This window comes from Eupeodes corollae, chromosome 2 (assembly GCF_945859685.1).
Source record: "Eupeodes corollae chromosome 2, idEupCoro1.1, whole genome shotgun sequence".
Lineage (NCBI taxonomy): Eukaryota > Metazoa > Arthropoda > Insecta > Diptera > Syrphidae > Eupeodes > Eupeodes corollae.
Genome location: NC_079148.1, coordinates 109,853,001 through 109,864,876, shown reverse-complemented (window position 1 = coordinate 109,864,876; position 11,876 = coordinate 109,853,001). Strand labels below are relative to the sequence as shown.

At 33.3% G+C, this 11,876-nt stretch overlaps 1 protein-coding gene across 2 annotated transcripts; it reads left to right on the top strand.

Moving 5' to 3' along the window:
* The first annotated feature begins 728 nt into the window (after positions 1-728).
* On the top strand, positions 729-11,594 carry LOC129944248 (forkhead box protein biniou). Of its 2 annotated transcripts, none has more exons than XM_056053569.1 (4): positions 729-1,880; positions 7,030-7,306; positions 7,375-7,654; positions 11,204-11,594. In XM_056053569.1, the coding sequence occupies exons 1-4, from the start codon at positions 952-954 to the stop codon at positions 11,416-11,418; spliced, it is 1,701 nt and encodes a 566-aa protein (XP_055909544.1). In that variant the 5' UTR covers positions 729-951; the 3' UTR covers positions 11,419-11,594. The 2 variants fall into 2 exon arrangements, with proteins under 2 accessions (XP_055909544.1, XP_055909543.1); XM_056053568.1 differs by having other exon boundaries at positions 730-1,880; positions 7,030-7,318; positions 11,204-11,591.
* The last annotated feature ends 282 nt before the right edge of the window (positions 11,595-11,876 follow it).

The window sequence follows — 11,876 nt, the reverse complement described above, 5'->3', positions numbered from 1 at the left end:
CGATATTAAAATATTTATTAGTATAAATAAATCAAGTTAATATTGCCCTTTTAAAACCTCTCTAGTCCAAACATCACCTTAAACAATCAACTCTAAAACCCTACAAACTGCTCGTACATGTATCGATCTTTACGTTACGTACTTACATTTATTCGTTTACATAAGACGTCATTCACAATCAATATTGTATGTAAGTATTATAAATATTGCAAATTCCAATCAATCTGGAAACTTATTTCTTGTAATTTTGTTTTGAAGCAGTGTCAAGCGGATTAGTTGCAGTTCAATCTCATAATAATTTAGTTCCCTCTCAAAAATATCTTTGTCATTTGTTTAAACATTGTTCAAATGTCATAACAAAATTTCAAATTTCGAATGATATTTCCAATTTTTGTTTTTATTTTCTGCGCACACAACTCTGTATCAACTTTTATAGTTTTTTTTTTAAATCCTATTGGCACCGATTTCAACTCAATTCGATCAGGAAAAATAACTCAAATCTATAATTAGAACAGAACTCAAGTGATATATAACCATCGAAATCTCATTCGGTACAGATTGTTCGTAAAGATACACACGTTCCATTCCAATTAGCATCCCGCGCGCTCAGACACCCCCACACACTTATATGCAAATCGCATTTAAAATGTATCCAGATACAATCTCTGAATGTGTATCTCTGAATCGCCGCAGCGCTGTGCCGCCGAGCTGTTTGCCGCTATAGATCTCATCATTGAAGCCTTTAAGGATGGTATCATGCGTAACTGCGAGTAATTTTTGCTTTAGTCAGTTTAAAAAATCGGTACAGTGCGGTAGAACGGCTCCTGTTTTCCTTTTGTGACTTTTGTTTAAATATTTTTCTTTGAAAATCGGTATTGAACGTTTCTGAGATTAGACTATAGAAGTGGTGTCATAATAAATTGTATTGGGTGTGGAAATTTCTGTTTTTCAATGATGATTAAAAGTGAAGACATGATCGATTCCGGTGCTCCCCATCAGCACCATTCTATTTATCGGGGTCTGCCTTCCAATATTCTGTCGACCGCGAACTTCCAGCCATTGCAATACGATCAATCCGCGATCCGTTTGCATCAGAATTCTCCAGAACTTTGCGATGAGAAACCGAATATAAACTATCTCGATAGAAAGTACTATATGCAGCAGAACCCCTCGCCCTATACGAATCAGCACCATCACGTTCAGATGGCCACCCCGTCCGGTAGTCCGCAATCGGTCCTTATGTCGACCGGGGGTCTTAATATGTCTCCAGTTCCGAAAATCGAAAACACTATGAATCTTGGCAATTTTTCTCTCAACGCCAACGGTACCAATAAATCGCTTTTGATTCCGTCTTCTTTGGGGCAGATCAATCACTACACTTCGACCATAAAGTATTGTCCAAGTAGTTCTGTCTTGAATTCTCTAAATAATTTGAATAACTATCAAAATAACAATAACAACAACAACAACAGCTCGAATAATAGCAACAACAACAACAACAACAACAATAGCATTTCCAATCATGAAGTGGAAAACTTGGATATGAAATCGACGACGTCAACGGCGGATATGCTGGCAGCCAGTGGGGCAATTCAGAGGATCCAACATGTCAGTTCGAGTGGAGCCAATTGTATTGACTCGTCGACGGTGACTTATTCCAACAGTTCGTCACCTGCGAAGTCAATTAATGGACAATCGGAACAGGCGGGACAGAGCCAGCATCAACAAAATTCAACTCCACCGGATACGACGAAAAAGTCGGGAGCAAGGCGACCGGAAAAACCAGCCTTGAGCTACATAAATATGATTGCAATGGCGATTAAGGAGTCACCTAGTGGAAAACTGACACTCAGCGAAATTTACAGTTATTTACAAAAGAAGTAAGTAGTTAAAAGCTTTAAGGAATCAATTTTGAATTATGAATGAAATTGAAACTTTTCACAAAGGATTTGAAGAACTAGCCGACGGGATTTCGATATTTTACCTTTGATCATTTGTTTTATTAATAAACTTTTAACTTTAATTAAATTTTACTTTGATCAGTAAATGTGGATTAAACGTTTCGAAATTAAATAATTACAGCTAGATAGACAAAAATTAAAAAATTAATCAGGTATATAACAGGTTTTTAAGTGTCATTTGTTTTTTTTTTTTAACAATAGCCGATGTTTAAGTACAAGAGATTAACAACAAATTTAACACAATTTATATATTCATTATATTTTAAAAATACATTTTTTACTTCATATAGGGGTAATAAAGGGGAGGGTAAAATTTAAAGGGCAGAAGTTGATTTTAAATAAAACACAAATTATTTAGGAAATTATTGCCATTTCTTTTTATTGTGGTAATTACATTGGTATCGTTTAATGATGTCTGATGCTCCAAACTTTCGATGACGCTGAATTGGTCTTTAGCTCTTGAATTATTAATCTTGCGTTATTACTTACATTTTGTTTCAAAGAACTCCAAAGAACGAAGTCGAACGGTGTCAAATCACATGGCCTTGGCAGCCAAATGACATCTCCAATTCACAGTAACTACCCGACCGGCCTCATTCTCTAAAAAATACGGCCCAATCATGATGCCAGCCATAAACCGCACCAAACATTATCATTCGCTCAAATGCGGAAATCCTGCTTATTGACGAATCCACTGAGGTGAAAATATGCCTCATCACTGAATATGTTTTTGACTGAGTTTCCACTGTTGCCATTTATTGCCACCATTCTCACCATTGCCTACGCTTGAAATGGTCAAGATGCACCGTGTAAATGCAAGTTGTTATGCATAATGTTGGGCACGACAACGAGTTGTGGTGGAAGGCACTTCAGCCACACTATCGGGAACAGCAGCAATACGTGCTGTACATGCACTGGTGCTTTCACATCTCCTTCAAACCAGCTTAGCTCAAATTTTTCGACGATTTTTTTTGATTGCACGTACATTTCGATGTAAAAAATTTACCGAAAAATTCACGAAGTACACGATGTGATTTTTGATTTGAACGCTTATTTTCATACAAAGCCTTTAAAGCGTTGCTCGATTGTGATCTTTTCATGATTTAAATTGAATGAACATAAAATTGAGAAATTCAAATGAAAAGCAAAAAAAACTTGACTTTTATGTGTCACATCGGCCTCAAAATGTAACCGTTTTTTTATATTCTCGTTATATTTTGTCTAAAATTAAATTGGTAGAAGGCAAAGCCATTAAATGTCTCAGAACGGAAAGCGAATGGCCGGTGATACACGATAGTAACTCTTGGTCTTACCATTTAGCACAATAATATACATATTTATTTGAAGGGTCGATATGTTATCGATAACATAACTACCCCTTGCAACTTTTTGAAACTATAAAACCTCCTACACAACACAGGGTGTCCGATAATGAATGATCCAAACTGGATAAGAAAAACTTACATTAGAAAGGTAGAAACATCGAAGAAAATGCGTAACCCGATTTCCTCCGTCTGTCTGTCTGCCCTGGCCCATACATCCTTAACCATTGTGCCGATTGAAATTAAGGTTTTCAACCCCTTAGCTTAAATGCGTACCAAAAATATTTTAAAAACATGTATTCATATGTACATATGTATGTATATAAAAATAAAAATTAAAAAAACGCGATCTAATGATTTTCGAAAACAAACTTAAGTTAATCTAGGTTTTTTGAGAAATGGCATTTAAATTTTTGTTAAAAACTTATTTTGCAGGTGCATTTTAAAATCTTAAAATATAGGGATCATTTTTAAACAGTTTTTTTTTTGAAGAAATTAGCAAGTTCTAGTGACCCAGTCGTGCATTATATTTCTTTCAAAATTGATTTTCTGTTGAATAAAACATTTAAGATCTTAAAAAATTTAAGAAATCTACTTTTTGAAGGCAATTTTCTTTAGATCTTTAGTTCTAGAACTGAGATTTATACACGAATTTCAAGAATATAAATGTCCCCAAAACAGCAAAACCGACACTTCTGTTAAACTAATGGCTAATTGAAAAACACAACGCACGTTTCATATCTATTGTTATTTGAATATCTTGAGAAGTGAAGTGAAAAGAGATTCTGAAACGTCTAATTATTGACTGTCACACAAAAGTTTCTTCCCAAATTATTTGTTTAACTTAGTTTGTTTTTATTTTATATTCAGAGAAAATATGTACTTAAATGAAATTATTTCTTTAAATTTAAAAACCAAACATTTTTATCTCTACAATTTTGAAGTTTTGTTCAATCCTTTAAAATAAAAATATTTTCTAGCATCGGTTCCAATCTACGAAACTGAGTTCAAAAAAACTACGTTAAAAAAGCCAGAAAATTCTTAATTTAAGATTCTTTCTCATTTTCTGGGTGTTTAAATTTTTCACCGTTTCTCGCAATAATAGAAATGTCACAAAAAAAGAATATATTATTTTTGGAAAAAAGACACGTTGCAAAATATGTTTTTACATTTCCGGAAAGCAACAAAAACCCTCTAAACTTTTGTGTTTTAGCTCTTAAACATGGCATATTTATAAAACTGTTATAGTCTTGGAATGCTTTTATATGTAGCGAGTCGTCCAAATTAAATAGTAAAACTATACCTTGCTTGACAACATCGTTCTTAAATAATTTAATAACTAGAGTTGTCACTTTAGCCTTTGAAATGTTTACATTTAAGGTTAAGATACACATGATGTATTAGCAGATTGAAAACCAGACGTTTACAAATACACCAGCATTGTTTTGAAAAAAGTGTTGTCAATAATTTCAACTTCTTTACAGTAACAAAGTGACTTTTTTTTGAATGAATTAGAAATACTTTTAATTAATTCTTAAATTGTCTATCATAAAGCTAAGAACAATGGTGTACAAGGTTTTCTTCCTGGCAATAAAAAGGTTTTTGCTTTATTAAAATCCGTGATGGTTTTCCAAATCTATAGTTTCTTAAATATACAGTTAAATTAATTACACCCCTCTTACAAAAGAAACGCCAAACCATTTATGCTAAAACGGGTTTCAACAGAAATAGGCAAAACGGTTTGAAAGTAATTTTGTTCTTGCTATAAATCTGTTGTCTAACCAATTCTTTCATATCAAGTTTCTGAGATATATTAAAAAATATAAAAACAGTGTTGAAAACGTATATTTTTAAAACTTGAACAAATAGTTAAAATTAAAGTTTGGATTTAAAATCAGCACTAAAAATTTTAAAATTATGAAACCATTAAACTCAAAGTATTTCATATACATAGAGTAAAATAAAGAAACATAACTAATGAGAATTTCCAGAAACTAGGTAAGATACTAAAATAAGATAATAAAATAATAAAAAGATGTTTTTAGCATTTAAAAGGGGCATATTTTAAAAACCTGATGTGATAGAAAAATGTAAAGGCAAGATTTCAATTGAGGACTTCTTAATCATTTCAACAATTGTTCTTTTCTTTGCGAGGCAGAAAAAAACGTAATTTTGTTAAAATCATTTTGCCTAGGTCTTGAGTTGGAACATAAAAACAAAGTCATTAAAGAATGACAAATGAAAAATGCATTTTGCCTGTTATAGTTATATAAGGTATAGGACATTTTACCGAACAGTCATTTTGCTATTGGATTCATGCGTTTTATCTGCAGAAGGAAATTCGTTCGTTATAAAATAGGAAGGAAATTTGAAAGTATTCGTTTATAGTATATGATTTAAATTGAATGAAACAAAATTTCCTTTCAGTTCGCGTGAAGGCGTGGCGTGGCGTGACGTGACGCGACCTCAGTTTCGACGACCACGTCGACTATTTTAACGAATATCTCTTTTAAGCAGATGTATCGGGTTGAAATTATGATAAAGATGGGAGCGAAATATTCCCAGTGATGTTAAAAAACCTCAGGTTATTAAAAATTAATTTGCAATTTTGTAATAAAAGTTTAACAAATATTGTTGTTGCATTATATAATACATTATATACATAAGTAATTATGTACTATTACTATTGAGTAGACCAAAGTTGCAAAAGCTTAAGTCACTTTCTACCTTAACCTTGGCTTTAATTCACAATTTCTAGAATTCATAAGTCACTGACTTGCTCAGGACTTCAATTTTTCAAATTTATGAGTCACTCAGTAAGTTCTAAATTTATACCTGCCACGTGGCATGATGGTTAGTGTGTCGGACTTGGGTTCTATCCCTGCCAATGCCACATAAAGTCTTTTTCACGGGTACTGCTTCTTGCGAGAAATTGACGAATTCTCCAAGAATAATTCTTCTCCAAAAGTGCTTTCTCAAAATAGAGGTTCGAACTCATCTTAAAACTGTAGGTCCCCTCCATCCCCGACCACAGTACTCGCACACAGGAATGGTTGAGAGTTGTAAGTCACTAGGCATAAGTTCTCAATTTACTGTTGCGCCACCCAATTTATTTTTTAATTCACAACTTATCTATAGACTTATGACTTAAGGATTTTTTAATTCGAAAAATCGAAACCCTATAGTAGATTATGTGACCCATTTGAACGTTCAAGGGTTACAAGTTTCTTAGTTCAAATGATTGAATTTTTTTTTAAATATAAAATATCACTGAAAACCATATCCCCTTTTACCCGGATGTTCAAAATGCATACAGATCTCTATAACAAAAGAAGTATATTGTGGGAACATAAACTAAAAACAACAAAATACATAATTCCTTATTCCGAAACACAAGACCTGAATTAAGAAACTTAATTTTTGTTGTTTTTATTGTGCTTTGACTTGTTTACAAAACAATTTTATAAATCTAATAAGCTATTGGAATTACTTATGAATTGGCAATACTATCTAGAGACCAGGCTATTTTGTTTGTTTATTTACCTATCGTCGAAGAATTGTCCAATGTTTCCAACGCACAACTTTATTCTTAATTTTGTATTACTTCCAATTAAAAATTTCGCTCGAAAACGGAAACCGCAATATTTTTTTTGTCCAAGTTTCCAAGTTTGGTGATTGTTTTCGTATATATTAAAAAAAAAGTACAAGCATATCATTTTACGCCTTTTGTTTTCATAAATTTGCAGATTTGAATTTTTTCGTGGACCTTACGTAGGATGGAAGAATTCAGTCCGTCACAACTTGAGCCTAAATGAATGTTTTAAAAAACTACCCAAAGGTATGGGTGTTGGCAAACCTGGCAAAGGCAACTATTGGACTATTGAACAAAACTCGGCTTACATGTTCGAAGACGAAGGAAGTCTACGACGTCGGCCGCGAGGTTATCGGTCGAAACTGAAAATGAAACCGTACAGTGCCGCCAATGGATTTTACTCATCCTCACCTTACGATGGAGGCTCAATGGTGAATTGGAGGGTGTGTATAGATTGTCGATTGTGTTTTAATTGATTTTTATTTTGTTTGTTCTTTAGGATAACCCGAACTTTTACGCTCCACAAGGATATAGCTCTTATGAATACTCGACACCACCAGCATTTGCTACAGAAGCCTGGAACCATCCGCAATCGGCTCTGCCACAGTATTCGAATATTGCAGCGCATCACAGTGCGGCAGCGGCGGCGTTACACAATGGAAACTCCTCACCACCACCTCCGCCCTCATCGACGTCGTCTGGGTCGATGCAAAGCACAAATCCGGGCCTGGATTACGCAAACTACCAGTACAGTACGAGTTCGTACAACATTGACAACGGTAAGTGGAAGTGGTAGTGGAAATCAGATAAAGGGATTTTGGACATCACGCATTTCAAAAACTACCGACCGCGACGATGATGACGCGCAAAGATCGGCGAGTATCTTTCTTCTTATGCCGTTGATGATGGTTGAAGAGGTCGCCATGGTAAATGGGTGATTGTTGGGGGAACATGTGTTAGGCTGTAAAGACATAAACTTGGCCTGCGACGACCGAAGATCCATATGTGTGATGGACCAAAACAGTTTATTACACTTTTCAAGTGCCCCAGACGATATTATAGAAATTCACTTGAGTTGTTTATGTGGGGTCTTAATGATTGTTAATTAGAGAAGACAGACTTATAATTTCAAGAAGTATTCTTGTACTGCAGAGCACAATTTTGATGAAATTTGATGCCGAACCGTTTAGAGAGGAATTCAAAATGTAGTTAATTGTAATGCGTTCATTTGAATTGTAAAAAGCTTTTGAATTTATGGAAAAGAACTTATATAGATATGAATACCATAATTCAGTTTTTAATATTATTGTTCATTTCTTGCGATTGATTTTTATAACAAAGATCTTTAATAATTCATACATCTCTGATTGAGAATGAAATGTGCCACATAACTGATATTTAATTAAATAGCAGAAAAAGAAAAACTGGCATTGAGGTTACATAAGGATTTTCTAAAATTGAAATCAGAAGATTTTGTTTGTGATTTAAAAATAACATCAATCTACAGGTACACCGATTGTCAATAGGTATTTGTTTATTATCTCTAACCTGGTTTCAACTGTTACGTGTTTTTAAATTTAAAAAAAAAAAACAAAATTCAAAAAGGAATCGGTTATTAACGGTATTGGCTTATTTTCTAGTTGGCAATCTTCACGTAAAAAAACAATTTAACATTTATTTTCATTTAAATGGACTTCTACACTATTTTTAGTTTGTCACATGAATGGCTTGGTTTTGGAAGGCTATTGGGATGAGCGGGGCAATGGCGGCGTTATCAATCTTACTTACTTAAGATGGGGCTATACTGTCTTGTATTAATTAGGGACTCACCCAACAAACTTCTTTATGAAGCAAGTTATAAGTGAGATTACTTTCCACTTGTGTGTGGCACTTCAATCACTGCCTTCCTCTTTGGGCTGTTCTGTATAGACAAATTCAAGACTTTAGATACCGTGTGCTTTATGTAATCCAGACATCTCAGGGGTTGAACTTTTATTCTCCTGGCTGTTGACAGGTATGTCAAAACTAGGCATAACCTCTTTAGATGGTGTCATTTGCATCCTTGATAAAAAGACGGTTGGTGTCAATTGTATGTTCTCGGGGATTTTTCAGAATCTGCCGTATTGTGAATACTTGATCGACTGTGGACTTTGCTGGCGACACTGATAAGGACCTATATAAGGTTGTTGGCAAAGGGGTTTAGACGTTCGTGTCTTATGGCAAATAATTTTTTGTATGTGATGTTAAGCGGACTAATTCCTCTTTACTTCTTTACTTGGTACTGCAGAGGTTCCACATTTTACAGATAACTTGATTCATGCTCCTGACCAAATCATCTCCAGCCGCTTAAAAAACTCATCGTTTAGGCAATCTGTTCCCCTGGAAGATGGGATTGAAATTTGTCTCACTGATTAACTAATTAATAAATTAGTTGAGTCACACTACTATTCGAGTTTTTCAGACCCGTTTGAGAGACGTAATAAGAGTCTATTTTGAATATACACTATATACACTATTCTTCAAAATAATAGCTAAGGTATTTAAAGGAAATCAGATTGTCAACCATTCTTTTTTCAATGTTGGTATTGTTTAGTATATGAGGATTAAAAAGAAAACAAAATAAATTAGTACAAACTTCACGAAGAAACAAAATTTCAACAAATTAGGCAAAGTAGGAAATCAAAGGTCAACAAATTGTACGTACAGTGATAAAAAACTTAATTATGTATATATGTAAGTTTTAGTAGCGAGTGTGATACCTTTCGCTTTTATAAGATCCTATAAAGGCGATTCTTCATAGAGAGAACTAGTTTTGAAGTGAGTTCCGGCGAAATTTTGTTCCATTCTTTCAATATAACGTCTTTTAATTGTTTTTTATTACTTATTTTTGATTCTCGGACCTTTTTTTCCTAAATAATCCCAAAGATGCTCAATGGGATTAAGGTCTGGGGATTGGGGAGGATGAGGCACTTGCGATTTAACATTATAGAGAAGCCACTTCTTTACTATGCTTGATGAATGTTTTGGATCGTTGTCTTGCACAAGTAAAAAGTCGTCTTTAAGGCCAATTTTTAAGGCGGTGGCTTTAAAATTAGTAAATATTTATTGTTTCTATAAAAACCAAATTTCCCACACCATTGGACCCCATAGCTCCCCAGACTATAACATTTCCGCCTCAAGGTTTCACACTTGATTGCAAATTCTTCACATCTAATGCTGTGTTTGGTTTCCTCAACACAAATCTGCGACCGTCCGACCCAAAAACATTAAACTTGTGCTCGTCAAGGAATAACACATTCTTCCAAAAATCATCTAGTTTCGAAACGTATGCATTCGCATAGTTCAAGCGTTTTGAAACGTTTGTTTGCTTTTATAATATATGGTTTTTTTTTAACCTTGCGACCATTATATCCCTTTGAATGCAGAAAGTTCCGAATTGTTTGAGGGTTAAGCGATATTCCATCATTTGCTTGAATGTCAGCAGCTATTTTAGGAGCACTTAACTCGGGATCAGCCTTTACCATTCTTTCAATTTTTCGTTCCATATGAGCGTACATAAAAAAAAACTTTTGAAGAGATCAATACACCACGACGACGTACTGAGCCTAGATCTCTCAATATCATTACAGTACCCAATTTATATTGCAAAATAACCGTTATTTCCATTTTGTTAGAGAACAGAGCAGTGTGCGAACATTTATTTGATGTACGAGCAATTTTTTGACATTCTTGGCAAAATTCTACTAACGTTAAAAAAAAACATGGGGCAAACCTCAAACATTTTGTTGCATTTCCTATTATACCTCATAATTTTATCAAATAAAGTAAATAAGCTCAGATTTGTGGTAGGCTGTTCAAACAAACATTTTAGACATTTTGTGGATTTTGACATAACGTTTTAGAGTGCAGCTACTATGATGATTTGATAAATTCAAGTATTTTTTTGGATTAATCTATGAAAGGTCGACAAATGATTTTTCTTTCTTAATTTCAAAATCATTTCAAGAGGAAGTTATTAGTTTTTGAAATAATTTCTCATACCTTTTAGACCAACATCTCATGAGTCATGAGGCTTGGTTCTTCTTTTTTCTCTTATTAATACAAACAAAATTATTCACGAGGTTTATTATGTTTGTATAAAAAAGTAGTAGTTTTGAGCATAAGTTTTGAACAATTTTTAAATTATTAAGATCTACTTATTTCCATTAAACTGTTGAAAGTTTTTGTTTTGCAAAGAAAACAGCAAATTACAATAAAATTTTTTATTTTTTGTGTTCTTAATTCAAGAGCCTTCCTGATTTTCTAAAACATACTTTTTTTTATTACAGGAATTCGTTCGATGTCTCTATCTCAAATACCTTCGATGTCATCAATTACGCCTACAAGTTCACCTGTCAATAGTTCATTAATTGACCGAAAAACCGTGTATTTACCACCGATAACTCCACCATCATCAATGTCAACACCACCCTTACATCACCAAAGTTCTTTAAATATTTCAACACCGTCAACATACTTTGAGCCTATAAAGTATTCCAATTAAATACAAAATAAATTATTGTAATTTTACAATATTGTATCTCATTTAATAATTATATTGTCTTAGATTTAAATTATTATTATAATTTTATTTATTGTACAGCCATTGCGAGAAAAATCAAAAATATATATTTTTTTTAAGTTATCTTCTATGTAATTAAATTGAAAACGTAAAACGTTAGTTTTAAACGTGTTTAAAAGTAAATATCAAAATATTAATAAAAGAATAAAATAGTATTGGAAATGTTTATTTATTGAGCCGATTTATAATATTGATGATTTTAGTACACCGATATGTTCATTTCTTACTTCAAAAATAGTAATACATGCAGTGAATGTTGTCCCTCTATTTTTGTTACCTTCTCTAATAAAAATCTGAAGCGGTTTGGTCTAATTGCACATCATATTCCATTTTATTTCTGAAAGCTAAATGGAGGACTTTACATCTAATTAATGATACAA

Coding starts and splice junctions, on each gene's coding strand:
- LOC129944248 (XM_056053568.1), top strand. CDS start 952: ATGATGATTAAAAGTGAAGACATGATCGATTCCGGTGCTCCCCATCAG. Junction 1,881..7,029: donor TACAGTTATTTACAAAAGAA/GTAAGTAGTTAA, acceptor ATAAATTTGCAG/ATTTGAATTTTTTCGTGGAC. Junction 7,655..11,203: donor TTCGTACAACATTGACAACG/GTAAGTGGAAGT, acceptor TTTTTATTACAG/GAATTCGTTCGATGTCTCTA.